At 40.6% G+C, this 22971-nt stretch overlaps 1 protein-coding gene across 3 annotated transcripts in view; it reads right to left on the bottom strand.

Moving 5' to 3' along the window:
* ESR1 (estrogen receptor 1) overlaps nucleotides 1-22971 on the bottom strand; it is a 263410-nt gene that overhangs the window by 221062 nt on the left and 19377 nt on the right. For 2 of the 3 annotated variants that reach the window (XM_060114315.1, XM_060114314.1), the window contains one exon: nucleotides 9894-10084. In XM_060114315.1, the coding sequence (XP_059970298.1) occupies nucleotides 9894-10084 (191 nt within the window). Of the gene's footprint in view, nucleotides 1-9887; nucleotides 10085-22971 lie in introns of all 3 variants that reach the window. The other variant, XM_060114313.1, reaches the window with a different exon arrangement.

Here is a 22971-nt window from a genome sequence, read left to right on the forward strand (position 1 = left end):
AACAGCTAGAGGTAAGACTTTTCTTTTAAAAAGTTTCATTATAGGGGCTTCCCTGGTGGCGCAGTGGTTGAGAGTCTGCCTGCCGATGCAGGGTACACGGGTTCTTGACCGGTCTGGGAAGATCCCACATGCCGCGGAGCGGCTGGGCCCGTGAGCCATGGCTGATGAGCCTGCGCGTCCGGAGCCTGTGCTCCGCAATGGGAGAGGCCACAACAGTGAAAGGCCCGCGAACCGCAAAAAAAAAAAAAAAAAAAAGTTTCATTATAAATGCTTTCATTTGAAAATTACATGATAGCTCATATGTATACACCCTAAAACTCTTCTGCCCTTTGGCCCCAATTACCTTATTTCTCTGTTGCACAATTTGCATCTTTCTGGGTTAGAAAAGATGTCTGTGGACTCCCATAGTATTAATAATTGGGGGTGGGGGGAAGCTTGTTTTTTATTTGAACATCATAAAAATGCTTAGATTTGTTCCCTGCCATTTACTATTTGTACAGCTAATGTGTTGGTACCAGCATGTTCTCAAATTGTAAGATCCTGGAGAGCAGCATTTGGCCCTATTGGGCTAATTTGTGATTTTCCTGTTTAGAAGGGCCTTGAACATACACGTTTGATAATGAGAGTGCTTCTTACAAGGTTTTGGTAAGATCCAGGAAACTCATATTATCATGAGAATCAAGAGGATGTTTCTGGAGTTACTTCTTCATTATTAATAACGGACAACCTTCAGGAGGTAGTTAAACCATTCATTTCATCAAGCTTCTTTAAAATTAATTGAGGAAATTGATTCCAATTCCCACTCCTGGACTGTCTGCAGAGTGCTGCTTCTGTTTCTGTAGCTGCTGGATAATTCTATCTGAATGTCCAGCTATCATGTCAAATTCGGTACGTCTGGAATTTAACTTACTCGACCCCTATCTATTTGGCCTTCCTCTTGATTTTCCCAGTTCAGGTGATGACACCAGCATTTTCCCTCTGTTTTTGAACCTCTTTAACTTCCTTTTTTTCCAGATACTTCATACTGAATCATCTTAAAACAACATAGATTCTTTCATTAGAATATCCTTCAGGGCCTCCCTGGTGGCGCAAGTGGTTGAGAGTCCGCCTGCCGATGCAGGGGATACGGGTTCGTGCCCCGGTCTGGGAGGATCCCATATGCCGCGGAGCGGCTGGGCCCGTGAGCCATGGCCGCTGAGCCTGCGCGTCCGGAGCCTGCGCGTCCGGAGCCTGTGCTCCGCAACGGGGGAGGCCACAACAGTGAGAGGCCCGCATACCGCAAAAAAAAAAAAAAAAAAAAAAAAAAAAAAAAAAAAAAAGAATATCCTTCATTCTATTCCTTTTTCCCATTTCACAAATACCAAAGTTCAGATTTTTAGTATGTCCAAGGTATGTGAATATCAGCCAAATTCATCCTCACGCTTTTAGTTGCTCCCTTCTCTGGTCTCTCCTAAATGCCTCTGGCAGATTAATCTTAATTAAAGACTGTTTTGTCATATCTCTCCCATGACTGAAAAAATGTAATGGCTTTGTGTTGCTTAAAGCAAACTGATCCTAACCATCCTTTCATTCCTGTATTTATTCATTGAGTGACTCATGTAATATGAAGCCTTGATTTGCGCCTTGCCTTTGGGAGACTCACAGTCAGTAAGAGAAAGACACACATACACAAATACAAGCAGACCTCAGAGATTTTGAGGGTTGGGTTCCAGATCACTGCAATAAAGTGAAAATCACAATAAAAGGAGTCACACGAATTTTTTGGTTTCCCAATGCATATAAAAGTTATGTTTACACTATACTGTCATCTATTGTTCACAATAGCATTACGTCTTAAAACTGTACCTGTCTTAATTAAAAAATACTTTATTGCTAAAAAATGCTAACCATCATCTGAGCCTTCAGCGAGTAATCCTTTTGCTGGTGGAGGGTCTTGCCTCAATGTTGATGGCTGATAACTGATCAGGGTGGTGGTTGCTCAAAGTGACAATTTCTTAATATAAGACAACAATGACGTTTGCTACATCAATTGACTTTTCCTTCAACTTGAACAATCAGAGGCTACTGTAAGGTTATTAATATAAGACAATAATGAAGTTTGCTATATCGACTGACTTTTCCTTCAACTTGAACAATCAGAGGCTACTGTAGGGTTATTAATTGGCCTAAGTTTAATTTGTTGTGTCTCAGGGAATAGGGAGGTCCAAGGAGAAGGACAGAGACTGGGGAACAGCTCATCAGTGGAGCAGTCAGAACACAACATTTATCAATTAAATTCACCACCATATATGGATGCAGTTCATGATGCCCCAAAACAATTACAATAGTAACATCAAAGATCACTGATCACAGATCACCATAACAAACATAGTAAGAATGAAAAATTTGAAATATTGTGAGAATTACCCAAATGGGATACAGAAACATGACGTGAGCAAATGCTGTTGGAAAAATAGTGCCAATAGACGTTCGATAGAGGGTTGCTGCAAAACTTCAATTTGTAAAAAACGCAGTATTTGCAAAAAGCAATAAATCAAAGGGCAGTAAAACAAGGTATGCCTGTACCTGCAATCCTAGGCAATGGGAACAAAGTACAGTCATCCCTCAGTATCCTCAGGGGATTGGTTACAGGATCCCCCTCAGATACCAAAATATGTGGCAGTTCAAGTGCCTTATATAAAATTACCATAGCATTTGCATATAGCCTACACACATCCTCCAGTATACTTTAAATCATCTCTAGATTATTCACAATACCTAATATAATGTAAATGCAAATAGTTGTAAATACAATGTAAATGCTATGTAAATAGATGGCTGGCACAAGGAAAATTTGCTTTTTGGAACTTTCTGGAATTTTTGTTAATATTTTTAATCAGGGGTTAGTTGAACCCACAGATACAAAGTGCTGACTGTAATACGGAGTGCCAAGAAGAAAGAGAACTTCTGCATTAACATCAGAGGTTTGATGACAATCACTTTGACTAGGACAAGAAGAAATTTTACAGGTAAATCCGGAAAGAAATTCCTAGCAAAGAAATGGGATGGTCATGTTTGAATAACAGTATGTAGTCCAGTCTAGAGAGTCTACCTCAGTAGTAGAAACGATGACTTTAAGACAACCAGAAAGATAGGCTAGGACAAGACTGGGGAAATCCTTGAATGCTTGGTTGTCTAAGGATTATTCCATGGGCCCCAGAAGTCATTAAAGAATTCTGTGCAAAGCATTGTTATGATTAGTGATTTGCTAATGTTAATAGACTGTCAGTGTGCAGACAGGTTTGGAGGAAGGAAAACAAATGAAGGAAGTGACTTAAATGAAGAAGGAAAAAGGAAAAATTAAATTACTGCAATGATCCTGGTGAAAGTTAATGGGGCAAACTCTAAGTAGTGGGAATTGGATGGATAGACATTAAAGAGATAGACCCAACAGGATTACACAACAGCTTTGATGGGAACCATCACGGGGAAGGACTACAAAGTGAAAAGATGAGGATAACTAACTCCAAGCTTTTAAGTGTAGATGCCTGAGGGAATGGTGAGGGAACTGATATAAAAGTAGTTACGAGGAGTGGTTAGTGTCAGGGATACGTAGGCATCACTAAGAAGCAGGGTTGGAATGGGAGCTAAACTTGGAAGATATTTACATAGCTGTTATACTGTAGGTCTTAAATACTGTTCCCTAGGGCTACCATAACGAAGTACCATAAATGAGTAACTTAAAACATCATAAAGTATTGCCTCACAGTTCTGGAGGCTAAACGTCTGAAATCAAGCCGTCAGCAAGGCCATGCTCCCTCTGAAACCTGTAGGGAAGAATTACTTGCCTTCTGGTGTTTGCCAGCAATCCTTGCTGTTCCTTGGCTTGTAGATGCATCACTTCAATATCTCTTTCCATCATCTCATGGCATTATCCTCCCTGTCTCTCTGTCCAAATTTCCTCTTCCAATAAGAACATTAGTCACCATACTCTAGTATGACCTCATCTTAACTAATTATATCTGCAACAACCCTATTTCCAAATAAGGTGACATTCTGAGGTACTGGGGGATTAGGACTTCATCATATCTTTTTGGGGGGGGACACAATTTAACCCATAACAGATATGTATGACATTGCTTAGGAAACTGGGTGGAGAAAAGGATGAGAAGGTGAAAGGAACAGAGGTTGCAAACTCTGTGGAATGCCTGCTTGTAGAGAGACGAAGAGGGAAAATAAAGAGGCAGAGAGAAGACAGCAAGCCCTCTGTTCTTTCACAGCTGATTTACCCAATTTCCACTGTGCCTTTCTTGGTTTACGCTATTTCACATTTCTGGAATTCTTCTCCAAACTTCTTAATGCCTATGAATATCCTCCAATTCTTTCCAGGCCTATATCAAATATACCACTTGCATTAACACTTCTCTTGCTAGCCTCACCTGATGAAATAACTCTGTTCTCTGAAGCCCTCCAGCAGGTTTTATCTACTATTCTTTTGACTTCTTGCCATGTTCTATCATTTAACAGACATGTGCCCACATGACTGTAGACATGGGAGTTATAGCAACATACAGGGCAGACCAAACCAGAAATCAGCTCTCACTGAGCTTCCATCCAAGTTTGGGCAGGAATATTTGAAGGTGGCACCTGTTGCAGATAGATAATAATCAACCAAATGAATAAATTTAAAAGTTCATTAAGGGTTTAAGGGCCTTAAACGAAAATAAGAAAGGTATTTTTTTAAAAAAACTAGAGGCAAAGGTTTGTAGGGTTATTTTTGGTGGGGTAATCAGGGGAGACTTCTCAGAGAATGCGGTTGTGTAGAGAGATTGAACAAGAAGCCAGCCAAGTAAAGAGCTGGGTGTTGCAAGCAAAGGTAAAAAGGAAACTGTATATACTAAGGTCCTGAGAAAGGAATGTGTGTCATGTGTTGGGAGAAGAGAAAGATGGCCATCATGGCTGGATTACAGTGATGGGGAGAGAAGGAAGCAGGAATACGACCATGCAGAGTATTTTAAGGCATAGAAAGGAATCTGGACTTTACGTGCAGTGAGAGTTTAAGTTTAAGACCATATGACCTGATTAATGTATCTAAAAGACCTCTCCTGCTGTCACCTGGAGACTAGACTGCAGAGGAGCAAGTAGGGAAATGTGGAGACAAAAGACTTCGTATTTTGGGGTGCATGTACTGCCAGGATCAACTCTGAGATGTATCTGTGAAAGGACTCCAGAGATAAGACAGTTTTGTAAGGAGAGAGCAGCCTCCATTTCTACCCCATCCTCTGGCCTTTTCTAGACAGGGGCGCATAGGTCAAGACAGAAGGCGACTGGAAATGGGAAGCTTAGCTTAAAAACTCACCCATCTTGGGCAAACAAGAGTGAACTCCTAAGCACAAAAGAACTAAGTTCTCTTTTCACAGACCAGCTGAACGGGCCTGAAGTTCTTTAGAAAGTCAGTCTCTGCTTACCCCTGGCAGCTGTTGAAGGAGCTATCCAGGGTGCTGGACTCTCACCCTGAAGCTTTCTAGGGCCTGGTGGGTAAGGACATCAGTTATCCTTGTCGGACCTAAGACCCCCACTGTGCTGAACCATAACCAGACTCCACCCTAATACCATGTCCTTCTGTCCTTAGCTAACCTTTAAGTCAACATGGGCCTGGGCCATATCTGTAAAGCATAGTGTTAAGCATCCTCCATAGGTGCCTTAGAAAGAAAATATAAAGTGGCAGTGCAGCTAGGAGTGTACAGACAGGTTTGAGCCTCCACTGTGCCTCATGACCATTTATAATATAAGACCATAATATGATCTTTATAATATTTATTTGTAATATTATGACCAAGCAGCGAGCTCCATGGAGTCTTTTTTCCTTGGAATAATGTTTAAAGGTAGTACTTGGCTGCTGAACCTATAACCAAATCTGCTTATGTAACTCATCCAAGAGTCTCTGCCTACAACACATCTTAAGGAACACTGCTCCTCTACCTGCAATGATTAATAAATTCACAGAATATCCAATTTCACACATCTCCCTTAAATCGTATCCTTGACTTCACTTTAAAAAAAAAAAAGTACGTTCAACTGGAGGCCATTATTCAATTTCTTGAGTAATCAAGTTCATACACTAGGTAGGGGATGAAAATTTGTATGCTTTCAAGTCAAACACTTTACCTCTTCAACTAAACACTTAGAGCACTAGAGTAATCTGATGGATACTCATTTCTAGCTCTCTTCTTAAGCAACAAGAAAAACAGGAAGAGCTACAGCATCTTCAGAACTTTCTACCTGCAGCATGTCAGACCCTTCACTGTCCTTAAATAGATTTGAGGGGCAGCATGATTTATAAAGAGTCACAGAAGTTCAGTAAAACTTTTTAGTTCCAAGCTATCAAGACTATGATGAGAAAGACTCTATTGCTCTACTGTTTTCCTTTTATATACACAAAAAAATCAAATAGATGGAAATGCCATTAAAGTCAAAAGGAAATAAATTACTTTGTTTTTACACAGTCTAAGAAGAAATATATGGCCCAGGAATGTCTTTGATGGTATATTAATTTTGTTAATTTTTATTCACAGAACTCCCCAAACTCTATCTTACCTCCTGGTCCTTACCCGCATACTCAGTCCCATTTTCATATGATTGAACACTCAACCTGCCCTTCTTCATTTTGCTCACTTGCAAAATTCTCCAGACAATTTTAAATCAGGAAACTTTCTCTGAGAGCCTGACTCAAGCCCCACCAGGAATAAGTGAAGTTTGGACTCCTGTAAAATCTGCACTTACCCTCATCTTGGTACTTATCACACTGTAATTTAATTGCTGGTTTATTTGTCCATCTCTCCTACTACCTTTAAGCTCTATGGGGGTAAGGACTATGTCTTTACTGTAATTGTATCTCCAGGACCTCACACAGTGCTTTGCTTAGCAGAGGCATTCAATGAACAAATTAATAAATTAGTGAACTTTATAATATTTAAGGTTCCTCTCTATCTTTAAAAGTTAATAACTCTGCCTTGTTTCCAGGCTTCCTGTAGAACTTTGGACTCAATAGTCATCTCATTTAAGAAACCTTCTATAAATGTCTTCATACTATGATAAGTAAGAAGTTTCTGAAGCCACATAGAAATTGCATTTGTAAGCAGTTTATATGTACAACTTTATATAGTATAATGAAATCCTACTATTTAGTCTGTATGTACAAGTTAGAAATCAGATACATATTTTAACTATCAAAGAGTAAGCAAACATTTTTTGAATATTTGAACTTGAGATAAAGCCATATCAACAAAATATTTCTTTTTATACACTTACATTTACTTCATTTAATTTTTATAAGTATTTTTTTCCTGTGTTTTTTGTTCCAATGCCTTAACGCCTAGAGACAATATTAAGTTCAATGTGGTGTTACACAGCACACTCCTAAATGCTGAACACACGTGAAGAAAATAATGTGTGAAAATACTGTCATTGTTCCTTGGAGGAAGATAGTTTCTACCTTCAATCTCAGTCTTTTTACATTTATAACTGACAATATCTTCTTTTCTTATATTCATCTATTGTCTTCCCTATCTGTATCATAGCACAGCACTTTATACTAATTTACTCTCTAATACTATCATGAGAACGTGTACCTTTGCCTCCCCAAATAAATTTCCCAAACAAATTCTAAATTTTGTGGGATTATGGATTACTTCTTACACATATTTTTATTTCCCTCAGACTATCTAGCACAGGTACAGAGTAAGTTCTCAATAAACATGAAAGACAAAATGTTAGATTTGGAAACCATCAATTCTCTTGTCGTACATTAAATTGGGAGTCAGCAACTTATGGCCCACAGGCCAGTCCTGGTCAGTTACCTGTTTGTGTATATAAAGTTTTATTGGCACACACCCATTTATTTACACAGCGCCTATGGCTCCTTGCAGGCCACAATGCCAAAGTGAGTAGCTGTCACAGAGACTGAATGGCCTGCAAAGCCTAACTGGTTACTCTCTGGTCCTTTGCGGAAAAACTGCTGACCCCTGCTCTAAATCATTTCTACAGATGAGGGAACTCAGTCTCAGATAAATGACTTGTCCAAGTTTGTAGTTGAATCTACCCACTAAATCTACCTCTATCAGATGATTTTTCCATACCAGATTAAATGCTTGATAAAAATAATGGTATCTTAGATTATATAAAATTAAGTGAAAAGAAGAATCACAAATGAAGATGGCTGTCAAAAGACCTTTAAGGGCTTATACTAAATTAAACCAAAATACAAATATCACTTTTCTAATTAAGATAGTATTAATATCTGCTAGTAAAATTAAATAATCTGTGTTGGTATGTATCTATATACAAAAATCCACTATCATATAATATTATAAATTTTATTAAAATTCTAATAAAAAAGTCCCAGTCTTACAATAGATTTCTAAAAGATGTTGAAAGTAATAGTTGTCAAAAAAAAGTGCTTTTAAAATGGACCAAGTTGACCTCACATACTACTCTATTAAGATATGAATAGCGGGGCCTCCCTGGTGGCGCAAGTGGTTGAGAGTCCGCCTGCCGATGCAGGGGATACGGGTTCGTGCCCCGGTCTGGGAGGATCCCATATGCCGCGGAGCGGCTGGGCCCGTGAGCCATGGCCGCTGAGCCTGCGCGTCCGGAGCCTGCGCGTCCGGAGCCTGTGCTCCGCAACGGGGGAGGCCACAACAGTGAGAGGCCCGCATACCGCAAAAAAAAAAAAAAAAAAAGATATGAATAGCCTTAAAAAAAATCCATCCACTGGCACTGATACAGTGTGTATCATCCCCCAGCTTTCACCCCACATCAGGGCAGTGAAGAGCTACAGCAAAAAGTCCATGAGAATAGTGATTCATTCTCTATTCAAAAGTGTCTGAAATCAGTACCTATTAATTTAGTAGACTCTGGTTTTCAACAAGTTACTTCAGTCTCAATTTCCATAGAAGGAATCACACAAAAACTCCATCAGAAATATTCTTAGTATTTATATACTAAACTTTGTTTAAGCTGAAAAGATAACGGAATAAGAACAGAGAAAAATGGTCCAGTATTAAAACAAAAGGTTAATCCAGCTAGTTTAAACTGCTGTCAGATCTCTGTTTTTGTCAAAGGATCTTTAGCATAGATATTTTAGGTAGTAAAAATGATTGTTTCTCCCAGTATATCCTATATAGACAATATAGCAACAATATAGACACTCCTGGAGTAGAAATGAAATGTAGCTGGCAGTCTATCAGAGAAGCTGCACTTGGAAAACTGTATAAAAGAAAAGGATTGAAGCAGACATTGCAAATGACATGAATGAAATCTTACAGGTGTATACTTAATAACCGCTTGATACAGGTAACACATCCCTTATTACAAGTCACCAGCCATTGAATCTTCTCATTTTAGCAAAAGGTCATGTCATCCATTGAGACAACAAAGAGATGGAAGAAGAGCAAGAGAAGAACGAGTTAAATTAGAATTGGTTTGGAGCAAAGATCAGAATGCTTATCTGCGCAAAGCTAAGCTGGAGAAATAATTATATATGGATAATTAATATCACACTACATCACATAAGCCTAGTTGCCTACAACACATAAATATCCACCTGCCATCCCCCAGTCATGGCATGGACAACATCTCAGAGACACAGCTATTGAAATCCTCTTCCTCTAGAGTTGCTCAAGACTGTTGGGATCTTGCCAAATGGAGGAAGCATAATGACTCAACCACAACCGCCCTGACATTTGCCAATTCCTTCTCCTGGGATCTTGTCTCTTCTCCATGTTTCTACCATAGATACTAGTGGACCTACTAGGTATAAGTGTTTTGTACAAATGGCTGATCATATGCCTTCCTCTGTTGCTTCCCCTCTTAGGATTAAAAAATGGGATAAGTTGTTTTCAACACACTATTACCTTGAATACTTCTCTTGAAGAAGGCCTTACAGCCCTCGCAAGACCAAACTCCATAATGGTAGCCTGAGGCATAGTCATTGCACACTGCACAGTAGCGAGTCTCCTTGGCAGATTCCATGGCCATGCTTCCCTTGTCACTGGTGCTGGCCAATCTCTCTCTGCCACCCTGGCGCCGATTATCTGAATTTGGCCTGGGGAAAAAAATAGGAGAAAAAAACAAAAAAACAAAACAAAAAAAAAACACAGTGAATCCATTAACATTAGAAAAGCAAAACATGCACTCTCCTCTAAAGAATAAGAGGGCTTGGAAGATGTAGCAGATCCACTTTATTCTGACATTTTGAAATAATGAATCATAATGTAAGCTAATCTCTCATTACCTCTTGCCGTCTGTTGCAGCAAAAGGGGTTTGCCTATTATATTAACCTTCAGGGGAAATTGTTTATTGCAAACTTTCTTAAAAAATGGACTTCCTACACCAGAATATATTATCCAGAAAATGACAAAATGAAATTAGCTGGTTTCTAATAGACTTATTCATTTTTTTAGGGATTCTCAATTAACCCAGAACCATTAGAGACCAATGCTCATTCCAATTCTAGACCACACTAAGGGCCTTTAGAAAATGGAGACAAAGCATAAAACAGCTGGAACATTTGAAAGTCAGATGAACTGATGAGCAACATAGAACATGTATAGAAAGATAATTCAAAATTTTACATCATTGTTACAAGGTAACCCCAGGTATCAGTTGTTATGACTTGACTGTAATTTGAGGATACTAGTCAATATTCAGTATTCCTCTTCAAGAACATGTAGAATGAGAACAGAGGAACACAAATGATTACACCAACCTTGAAAATTTTCAGGGAGGAAGCATATCTCAGAAAAGAATCTGAGAAGGCACACTCAGAAAGTTCTGGGAGAACCAAGGAAATGGGGAAGCAAAAAAGCTTAAAGAAGTAGAAAGCTTTAAGAAGGAGAGTGTGACCAATCGTGTCAAAGGTGCAGAAAAGTCCAATAAAACCAGGACTGATAAAATGAAGTTGGATTTGACAAGGAGGACACTTAGCAAGGAGTTTCAGTAGAGAGTACAAGCCAATCCAGTGGGTGGAGAGTGGATGGAACATAAGGAAATGAAAATGAGTGAAGGCCATTCCTCTGAGAACTTGGACGTGAATGGGAAGAGAAAGAGATAGGGTTGTCACTAAAGCATATAAAGACAAAAAGGCGTTTTTTGAATGGAAGGGGCCTGAGAAGGCCTCATGGAGACTGAAGGGAATGGGCCAGTAGGGAGGGAATGGTGGAAGGTACGGAGAAGGGAAAACAGAACAAAGTCAAGAAGGAAAGTCAAGCAGTTGGGATTAAAGAAACAGGTAGAAGGAACAGCCTCACTGAAGACACCTTGAAGGAGACAGGGAGCAAAGAGGTAAGGGAAGGAGTAGACAAGACTAAGTTTGTGTGTCTCATCCAGCCACGCACAGGAGCAGAAATGACACCGGCCCAGGATTGGCTAGGCATGTGCAACAGAATAAAGGTGGTATGAGAGAACTGGGGAGTATATAGCCAGAGCCCAGCACAGTGCCTGAAATGTAGATGGCACTCAAGAATACCTTGAAATGAATGGAGTGTTCCAGGGTATATAAGGGGGGAAAAAAAGAAGTAGAAAAATATTGGAAGGAAAGATGGAATGAAGCCTATGACATTTAAAAACAAAAACAAAATAAGATGAGAAAAAGTGAATTGAAGATAGAGCTGCCAGGGTCTCTCGGTTAAGGAAGCTCATGCTTCCGGCTTTCCACTCCCCGCCCAAATAACCAGACCACCCTGACTGTCCCCGCTCCTTCCCTTCACAAGCCTGCCTTTCCTTTTAGCTCAAATTGTACAACCCTTCCCTGCCCTTCTCACTCATCAACATCACCCACAATTTTGCGGCAGTGTCTCTCAAACTACATTTGCCGTGATAGTCACAAAATAAGGAGCTCCTTGGGTTGAGTGCGTCTGACTTTGCTAGTTTGTTCCATTCTAAATGACTTAGCTCTTAGGTTGGCAGCCATAAACAGGAGACTTTTATTTTTTTTAATATCCTTAGAGAGAGCTGCCTCACAGTTTTCAATTCTAGTTCATATTCGGTTACCCATCTCCTTCCATTTCATCACCATGCCGTCAACGCCCCCCCAAATAACCTCAAATCTTTCTACTGTTTGTTTACTAAGGTCTCATGCGCGATTCAAGTCAGCAGGTAGCAGCTGTGAAGATTTCACTACAGAAGCTTAGCACGTGGGGAGCGAAGGGGTGGTGAGCAAGCTTGACATTGACAGATTCGATGTCTTATAAACCTTATTAGTATCGACCCTCGGGAAGCAGCTCAGCACCTAACACATAGCAAGCATCCAATACATGTTTGTTGAATGAATGAATGAATGAGTGAGTGAACAGTATGTGCATGGGCAAAAGTTCCAAGGTGTCAAGTATCCTCCATCCATCCCTGCATAATAAAATACCATATTTTTTTAAATTGTGGCAAGGTAAACATAATATAAAATCTGTTACCTTAACTGTTTTTAAGTGTACAGTTCAGTGATAAGTATATTCACACTGTTGTACAACCGATCTCCAGAAATTTTCCATCTCACAAAACTGAAACTCTTTACCCATTAAACAACAACTCCTCATTTCTTCTTCCCCCCAGCCCCTGGCAAACTCCATTCTACTTTCTGTCTCTATGCATTGGTATTCTGGCTACTTCATATAAGTAGAATCATATAGTTTTTGTCTTTTTGTGACTGGTTTCTTTCACTTAGCATCATCCATGCATGAATTCCTCTCTTATCAGCCACTCCTAATCCCCACACGCTGGAAATAACGTATCCCTGTTCTGAACTCGATAGCAGGTTTTTCTTTACTTCTCTTCCGCTACTTACTACATTATCACTCCTTCAATTGTACATCCTCATCTTCATTGCTGTCCACTAAGTTCCTTGTGTCTTATCTTTGGAACGCTGAGCGTTTATAGCACAGAGCCTCTTCCAGAATAGGAACTCAATAAATATTGATATCAAACGAATTAAGCAATGACTGAGTCAATAATATAACAATTTTCAAAACAATATAAATAGGATATGCAAATACTGTTTTTAAGAATATGGGTAAAAGATGTAAGAGCAAAAGCCCATTTTCCCCAGATCTAGCAGAGCTGTATGCTGTTGGCAAAATGCCTTTCATCCACACTTTACCTTTAAGATGGCCCTGGAATACTGAAAGTCTACTGTAGACATAGGGCATAAAATCAGAAAGCTTCTGAGAAGAAGAGCGGGGAAATTACACGGGTCATGTTTCCTCTCCATAAAGCAACTTTTTTATCCAGATGGGAAGTTCACATATATAACATTGTCAGTAATCATTCTGGCTCAGTCCTGCTTGATGAAGACTCCCAGACCAGGGGTGCATAAAAATGAATATAATCCAGATCAAGCAAAAAGGCAAGTGAGATCATCTCATGGGTTGCAAAGCCCTGCGGCACCTTGAAATGCGATGCTCAAGGCTGTCTTGAGAGTCAAGCCAAGCTCACTTGGCACAGCTGCATCCAGATAGAGATCTGTGTCCTCAGGATGCAGACTCACTTGGCCCCATTATCTGCAGTGGAAAGGATCAGAGAGGGAGGTGCCCATGTCTGGACTCAGACCAACACACAAGGGTGGCTCAGGCACCAACCCAAGGTTAGACCAGTCCCCAGGGATAAGCCTACTCACAGGTCCCGGACTCACCTCTTCCAGCTGTCCTCTGTCTGGCCTTGCCTGACTGCAGCTGTCATAGACCCGGAACCTTTAGCCTCACACCTCTCTAGTAGGAAGTGCTTACATTACATTTAGGGCAATCCTTCTTCCTCTCCCTCTGCCTCAGAGGCCCTTTGGCTTCTCCTTATTTCCGCAGGACCAACATTAACTACTCTCATTAACTACCTTTCATGTTCTAAATGTCTTCAGGTTCTGCCTTCCTAATAAGAGGCTTTGGATAAAAGCCTTTTTATCCATTTGGATAAAAATGCCCTCTCCCTTAATCCTATGTGAAGATTTAACTAACTCTTTTGCCAAATTGCTAAAACGTTTCCCTTTTTGTAAAACTTGTCTCCTATTCTCACTAAATTGTCACCAAATTGAGTGAGTTTCTCATCCTGGACACTTCCTCATAAGACATAGATAAGAAGTTGACTAGTCTATTAGGCTACGTATTAAGAGATTAGATGTTCTTTAGCCCTACAGATACTTTTAAAGATTCTCTGAAAAGAAGTTGGGCAGAAGCTTGAATGAGACAGGGAGGGATGTTCTGCATCAGTGACTTAACACATTGCAACTCTGAGGCACACAAGTGACTAAGGAATGGAGTAAAGTAATGGCAGGAAAAAGAATGGCAGAAGCTGGAGAGCATCAAATAACAAAAGACACCACCACTGCACCTATGGAAACTAGAAACTCAACTCATTAGATTTAGTTCCATTTTCATTACATCAGTTTGACAACTAAATATTTCCAAATGGATGCCCCACTAATATTACATATTCACTATGATTAAGAGAGATGTCAGAAGGCATTCATATTGATGTCAGAGAGTGGACTCTCTTGGACCAAGTAAAAACAGAGCCCATTAAAAAGTATTTGCCAGGAAGATTTTCATTAATCAAAGGAAAAGTTTGAAGCTCAGTGTAACCAAATACTCTTGTTTTTCTAACCACAAATCATGGTACCAGCCATCCAAAAGCACTATTCCCCTGATTAGCCAAGCATTTAAAAATTTTTTTAGAGCCTTGGTTTCTAAAGGCAATATTTTTTGCAAAGTTAAAAGAATCAACAAATATCCACTCCCTAGAAATGTGGGGGTGATTAAGTGCTAGGGGAACAACTTCATGACGTCCCCTCACCAATCAAATCCCAGAAGCTGTGAGCATTCAAAGTTCCCTGAACTTTCTTTTCATGGCATTTACCATAATTTCCAGTCCCATGTTTGAGGCATTATTGACAAATATATGTTTCCTGTGGTAAACAGTAAATTCCATGAAGGCAGGGACCATGTCTCATTTGCTCCCAATTTTAACTGACACACAGTAGGTCATTAATATATATTTGCTAAATGTACCTCCTACATCTAAGCTATCATCAAATTCAGTCCATCATTTCTTCAAAACACAATGCCTGTCCTTCTTTGCATCCCTGGTTTTCCTCATTCTCACATAAGAGACCAATACTCCATGTCTGAATTACTAGAATTAAAGTCCTATCTCGCATCATTCCTCAAACTCATCCTGCCAACCACTGCCAAAAGAATCATCATAAAAGACAACATTCATCTCTCAATAACTTCTCATTGCCTATACCCGGGGATCATTACCTTTTTGGTGGGTCATGGACTTGTTTGACGATACAATGAAAATGCTGAAACTGTCTAGAAAACACATAAACACACTTTCAAACTTCTGCCTATAATTTTAGGGCAGTCATAAACCAGGAAAACTCAAGTTAAAAAAATCATCAACAAATAAAATTAAGCCCAAGTGCTTGAATTCCCTGCTCCAATCAAAACTGGTCTCTTTGTAGCTCCCTGAGCAAAATTTTATCAAATCCACCTCTCACAAATTGCTCACACTATGCTCCCCACTTAGTCACCACCTCCCATCACCTACACATCTCAGCTGTCAGATAAAACCATGCTTCGCTTCCCATATTCCATAAGGCTTATCCTCCATATTCCAACTCACACTGGTTCAGCTTTAAATTCTTACAGCAGGTAAAGTCTTCACCACTTCTCTGGAAACCCACTCAGATCTCACTGGCCACTACTCCACACCTCTATTTCCTCTGCAGGATTTTCTTCCCCCACCAGGCTCCTAAATGTCAATGTTCCTTGAGGTTCTGCCCCCAGCCCTCGGCTGTCTCAGCTGACAGCTCTTTGTGGGAATCTCAGCCATGTGTGTGAGCACAAGAAACTGCCGTCCCATACTCCTCTCCTGGACAGCAGACCTAGATGCTAATTAGCCACTCTGCAGCTCTTCTTGAATGACCCTAAGAAACCTCAACCTTAATGTGCACAAAACTAAACTCAGGATCTTTCCCTAAAAGCCTGTTCTTACTCCTGTATTCCCATTTTTGGCCCTGTGGCCCATTGATCCACCTTAGGCGTTCAAGCATGCTGCTCCCCCTTCCTGGAAAAACCTTCCTCACCCACTGAATAACTCCTATTTATTCTCCAGTTCAAAGTTTAAACTTAAGTTCCTCCAGGGAGCTTTGCTGACCTCCATGAGCTAGGTTAGATGTACCCTGAACTCCCCCTATTGTAGTAGAGGCCTTTACTCCCTATGATATTGTGATTTATAATAAGAAATATTATATATTTGGTCTTCATCCCCATTCCTTGCACAGAGTTCCTAAAACCCTTGGAATTTCCTAAGTGATGAAAGCAACAAAGGTATCTCTTGTTATGTTAACAAAGTGACTTTTGGACCCCATCTAGGGAGGAGGGTTGGTTGCTAGGGGAACCAGCCAAGCATTGAGGGTTGGAACTTTCAGCTCCACCTCCTGATTTGGGTGGAGAGGGGAGGGGATGGAGGCTGAATCAATCACCAATGGCCAGTGATTTAACCATCATGCCTAGGTAATGAAGTCTCCATAAAAACCCAAAAGGAAGGGGCTGGAGAGCTTCTGGGTGGGTGAACACACAGAGGTATGGAGAGAGGGGTACACCTGGAGAGGGCATGGAAGCTCTGCACCCCCTCCCCATACCTTGTTCTATGCATCTCTTCCATCTGGCTGTGATCTAGTAAGTCAAGTGTTTATAATAAACCAGTAATCTAGTAAGCAAAATGTTTCCCTGAGTTCTGCGAGCCATTCTAGAAAATTAATCAAACCCAAGCAGAGGCTCATGGGAAACTTGGACTTAAAGCCCGTTGGTCAGAAGCACAGATGATGACTGGGCCTTGCGATCAGCATCTGAAGGGCAGTCTCAGGAGACTAAGCCCTTAACCTATGGGATCTGATACCATCTCCAGGGAGCAAGGGTCAAAATGGAGTTCATCACTTGGTGGGGTGTTAAAACACATACACACATACAGAATGCAGTCAGAATCATACTTCGCTACTCAAAACCCTCACGGCTTCCCACCACACCGAGAATAAAATTCAAAGGCCCAGCGCCATCTGTTCCCTGGCTGTCACTCTCACCTGGACTCTTCACACGGCTTCCCTCACTCACCAAGTTCCAAGCGCTGAAGTCGCTGCTGTGCCACAAAGGCCAAGTGCGTCCAGGTCTCGGCGCTCTTCTCCTGACTTGTTTCCTCCCTCCACTCAGGGTTTCTCACCTTCTCCTGACCTCTCTAAAGTAGCCTCCCAATTACCGTTCACCCTTTTGTATTGGTTTGGTTTTTCTTTATAGCGCTTAATGGCTACCCAACGTCAAACCAAATGTTAACGTTTATTTACTGTGTGTCTTCCCCAAATGTAAGCTTCCTTCCCCCAAAACCTTGAAGAGAGCCTAGCAGAGAAATAATTGTTGAATGAACAAGTACATAAATAAATAATGGAAGCCATGGACCCACATTTGGTTGTGTTCTGTTTAATTATCTACCCTTCCCCATACACTGTAACCTCCACCATGGCAGGGACTGCGGCTACCTTACTCACCATGGTCTCCCAGCTCATGCTCAGCACAGCCTGACACACAGGTAAGTGATTAAGAAACATCTGCCATCTGAATGAAGGTACAGACATGGTGAGTCTTCTTGAAAGTCTTCCCAACTCGCCTGTAACTCCCACATCACAACCCTGTCCTCCACACCACAGCAAGAGTGAGGCAAAATGGACATGAAATCCTTTATGTCTCCTCAATGTCTATCATACGGCTTCTGAATCTTCTTCTTCTGGGTGGACCCCAGGAAAATACCCTTATTTACAGAAACACAGATTTTGCTTATAATTTTTGGGTGTTCATGGGCCCCCTGAAGTCCATGATTGGTCTCCTTAAAAGACTTCAGACTAAGAGCACCCACCCCAGGTCTATGGGTGAAATGCAGGCTCTTTAGTATTGACCATGATGACTTGGCCACTGTCCAGTCTCCAGCTCCGTCCCTCCCTTGAGGGTTAATTTTAAGTGTCTCACTTCCCCAACCTGGCTAGCACATGTCTGGGCCTTTGTCCACACTGCCTCCTGTCTTAGCCAAAAAGCAAAAATCTCCTGAGTGAAAATGGCCCCTTCTCAGGTGGCAACCACTGAACTTCTCAATAGAATCAACATGCGCTCCTAGAGTATCACATATATAACTATTCCAAAACCCTCCTCATCATCATATGTGTTCACTGTGAGTCTCCAGGAAAGAGATCCTATTAGCGTCGCCTTTGCTTCCCAGTTTCCAGCACAGTAATGACAACCAGTAAGCGTCTGACAGTTGACTGTGGAATAAGGTTATATGCTCCATATTGTATGTCTTGCCTGCCCAACCAGGCTGTAAGCTTTTCAACAGTATGGAAACTATATTCTAAGTATTTTCTATCACCCCCAAAGCACCTGGTATGGTACTTTGCACACAGAAAGTACCCAATAAATACTTACTGGATAAATTAATCAGTAAAGAATTAAGAACAACTTTGCAAGAGACACAGCTGAATCTGTTGCAATACCAGAACACTGTATCAAGATAACAAGCCAGTTATTGATGCCTGTGTGTGTACCAACATAAAAATCAATTGGAACATGGTTTCTTGTGTACCTCCCTTCTGCTTTAAATATAAACAGGGATGGGCATAAGCTAGAGGTGGTTCGTGCCTTTGGCCAGAACTTACCTATGGGTATTTCTACTCTATGCAACTTTGTATTTGGATTTTAATATGACCTTTATTTTTTTTCCATGGCAGTATAGAAATGTTCTTAAAAAGAATAAAGTTGACATAAAATGGTAGAGTCTAGAGAGGGAAAATTCTGAATCTCATTTTTAGAAAAGCTAGAGTTAAATAAGTCCTGGGCCACATTTGGGAAGCCCAGTAAAATAGGTGGTAGTTATGTTCTGCGGTAGGCAAGTTAAAAATTATTTTCTGGATAACAAATATAGGTCCTTTCAACTTTGTTGGAAATTAAAGACTCTAGCTCATTTATACTGCTTACCTGAAAACTTACTCTATCTCTTGTCTCATATTACCCACTTAATAATTTTTATTTGTATTTGTTGTATCTTCCGGTTAATAAACAGAGGCAGATAATGTTCTTCCCTAAAAGGTACAAAAGAAAACTTCTTCCAAAAAATGACTGGTGATAAATGCAGTTCACTTCGATTCCATGAAATTATCTAGGGGAGAGTTATGGTTGCTATTTCAGCTTCTGCCCAAAGTTCAGACCACACCCTGGACTTCTGGAAAACCCAGCATGACCCTTGGTCTAGCAGCTGGAGGAGTAGGCAAGCAAATTTTCGCACAAAATTGATAGTTGTGGCAGGCATTATTTTAAGTGCTTTACATGGAATTAAATCATTTAACCCTCAAACTACCCCCAAGCAGTACTATTATAACTGGTTGTTTTAAACATGAGGTAACCACGGTTCAGAGAGATTAGCTAACTCACCCAAGTCATCCAATAAGGAAAGGATGGTGTCAAGGACACAGGCAGTCTGATCCCAGAGCCCAGGCTCCCCAAAGAGAAGAGAGTCCTTGGGAACTGCACCCCAACTCATCACAAGTCAAGGGCAGAGTATGTCACAATGGGAAACAAAATCATTACAAACAAAATCATCTCATTCCTAAACTCATAAATAGTAATCCTGTTAGAAATTGTCTGTAATTATTTATTACAAGGCCAATAATACTTTTTTAATGGAAAATGCTAATTCAATTTCTAGTGCAAAGGTTAAGAACTCTGTTATGTTCCATGAAAACAGAGATAATGGAGCCGAGAGTCATACAGAAGAACGCGCTGATGAAAGTTTGAATATCTCCTAAAAATATGATTTCAGAAAACGCTTATTTTAACTCATCAACAAATAGAAAATAATATGTCATTAGTGCTTATATACAAGAGTCCTGAAATTCTTTATGCACAAAAACGTTAGCATTTGCCAGTCAAACCTTAAGTCTCTGTGAAATGTCAAGAGGTTTTCCCACTCACTTAAAAAAATATCTTCACCCCCAAATACAAGCAAGTGTTGATTTTCCACACTAATGGGAAACAAGAACAACCTGGTATAAAATTCCCTAAAAAAAACCATTTAGCCAGTATCTTTTTATCTTTTGTCAGTTACTAATGTGTAACCAAGTGACCTGATTGGAGTTTCACCACCTCTCCTTTCTCTACTCTCACCAACCCGTTGCAAGTGCTAATGAACGGTGAGGATAAGAAGCCCAAAGTAAGAAGCAAGACATGGGGCATATGGGTGACACAAAGGAGCTAAGTCAGGAAAGAGCTGTGGTTTGACAGCACACCTTCTTAAAACAAGTCTGACTTGCAGTCTAATTTCCACAGAAAATAGGACACTATATCAGGAGAATAATCATCTACTCACATGCAGAAATATTAAGAAATTCATTCACTCATTCAACAGCACTGGGTAAGTATCTACTTATTACCAGCCAGGGAGCATCCTAGGACAAAGGACATATGCAAAAGGAGGAAGAACAATAAGGAGAGGAGGAACAGAAGGAAGAGAAGAAGGATAGCTTCTGTCCTAGGAAAGCAGACAACTCAAGGAGGAAGACTTGGGCCTTTGGGAAAAGGCACTCCAGGTACGGAACCCCAAAATACCAAACACAGTGCTGCTCTAACACTGGCCTCTGGTCTGCTTTTGAGTGTGATCCATAAATCATCCCATAAATCATAAACTGATGATCCCATCCAAGACACAGGGACAATAAATCATCTCATAAAAAGACCACACAAACATGTCTAGAATTGCAAATGGAAATTTTTACTTAAAAAAATTCTTTGGGAATCTGTATGTCATTAGGGGTAGCTTCACTGCAAATGTAATAAACTTCAATGAGGGAGGCAGGGTATTGTGGTGGAAAAATTCCACACTGAGTCAGAACTCCTGGGTTCTAGATAAAAAGCTGCCAATAATAGCTGCATGGCTTAAGCAAGTCACTAATCTCTTTGGGTCTCAGTTTCTTCTCTATCAAATGAGAGGTCTCAACTATGTTTTCTAAATTGCTTTCTAGCCTTTACGCTGGGTGACCATGATTCTGACCCATGCCTCTGACCAACAATAACATCTATAACCAGCTAGAATTTCTTCAGTGGGTCTCGCCAGTGCACAGCCCATTTTTCAAAGCTCTTTCCCAAGAGTAATAAAATGTGTAAAAGATGAGTTTGTAAGAGGCCCTAGCACTGCATTTAAGCCTGCTCAGCACTCAGTCTCATGACCAATCAAAGAGGACAAACACCCATTCCATCAGAAGGAGCTGTCGGTGATGGCCATTGTGTTTCTAACTGCCAAAGTGGCTTGCCTGCAGAAATGTCACTTCTCACTAACATGAGGCATGAGAAAACAGGAAGAAAAAAAATAGAGGGAAAGACAGACAAGAAATAGATAAACAAAGAAACAGGGAGGGGGACGTACATCTGTATATTTGACATATTCTTAGTTCACTGAGCTCTATTAGCAATGATTGAGGTGGGAAGCTGGGTAGTAGAAAATATAGCTGAGATATCAAAGACAAAGGAGACATAATTCATCTACTGAGGCTCTGCTCAGTCAACACACATGGCTGGAGAGGGTTCTGAAGCAAATAAATGATTCCAGAATAGAAGACAATTTGGATATGGTTTAAAATGAACAGAGGTTCTTTTGCACAGAACCTTTCTCGATAGTAAGGCCAAATTCTTCACCATACTCAGTGACCAGAGATGTTGACACCTCCGGGTAGGTATCAAGAGCTCTCTTAGATGCGGAAGTTAGAACTAACCTGCAGAGTTAGCCCTCTTTGATTTTCCAATCCACTCTACCGGAAGCAAGCTCCAAGAGCAGCCTATTCTTTTGCTGCTGATGCAACAAAGAAAAAAACATCTTGCTTACTTCTGAGAAGACACAGTAGATTGCTCTGTGGTGTAGCAATGACAATTGCAGATTATGTCATCCAGAGACCCTAGGAGCACATAGGACACCTACAGAGTCACACACTATGTGGATCTCATGGCGAGATGAGATTGGGTTGGTGTGTGTGAGACACCCTACCAGGGACAGCGACTCTGGAACTTGCAGGGAGTTTTGGAGTTTTGACATGCTACTGTTACCCCTTTGACTTAGGGTAACATATGCAAAGTGCTCTCTGCAATAGCTCGACTTTCTCCAGTCTCATCTCCTGCTGCTCCTTTACCCACCTTCCAGGTACCGCGTACTCCAGCAGCCAACTGTGTGCACTTCCTAACCTGCCATGCCTTCACTCTTCTCGTGGCTTTGCTCTTCTCATGGCTTCACTCTTCTCATGGCTTCACTCTTCTCATGACTTCGCTCTTCTCATGGCTTTGCTCTTTTCATGGCTTCGCTCTTCTCATGGCTTCACTCTTCTTCTCATGCCTTCACTGTTCTCATGGCTTCACTCTTGTCATGCCTTCGCTCATGTTGTTTTCTGCCAAGAATACCCTTGCCCAGCCCCTGTGATCCAGGAGAAATCCTAATCGCATCCTGACTCACTTCTTCCCTCTGCTATCTCTATACCTTGTAGCCACGTTCTCTCTGCCTCCCTGATTACAATAATGGTTCCACAGGTTCCATGCCCACTAGACTGTGGAAACCTTGTGAACAACATCTAATAATATATAGGAGGCAGCCAATTAATATTTTGATTTCATTTAAATTAATTCAATTTAATAATTCACCTGAATTACATGGAGCTAGCTGCATGATAGCTCTTGAAATAATTAAAAATGCCTTGAGAGATTAGTAAATCCATCTTAATATACGTCCAATTGCCAGCCCAAATTTCTTCTAGAGAAGAATAGATAATAGAGCAAAAGAAATTTCAAGTTTGGGTAAGTCACTCCCCGTTTACCAGGATTTTCTCAACCACCATCTAAGGGACTTTAGAATAAGTCACTTAACATGTGAGTAACT

This window comes from Mesoplodon densirostris, chromosome 12 (genome assembly GCF_025265405.1).
Source record: "Mesoplodon densirostris isolate mMesDen1 chromosome 12, mMesDen1 primary haplotype, whole genome shotgun sequence".
NCBI classification, from domain to species: domain Eukaryota; kingdom Metazoa; phylum Chordata; class Mammalia; order Artiodactyla; family Ziphiidae; genus Mesoplodon; species Mesoplodon densirostris.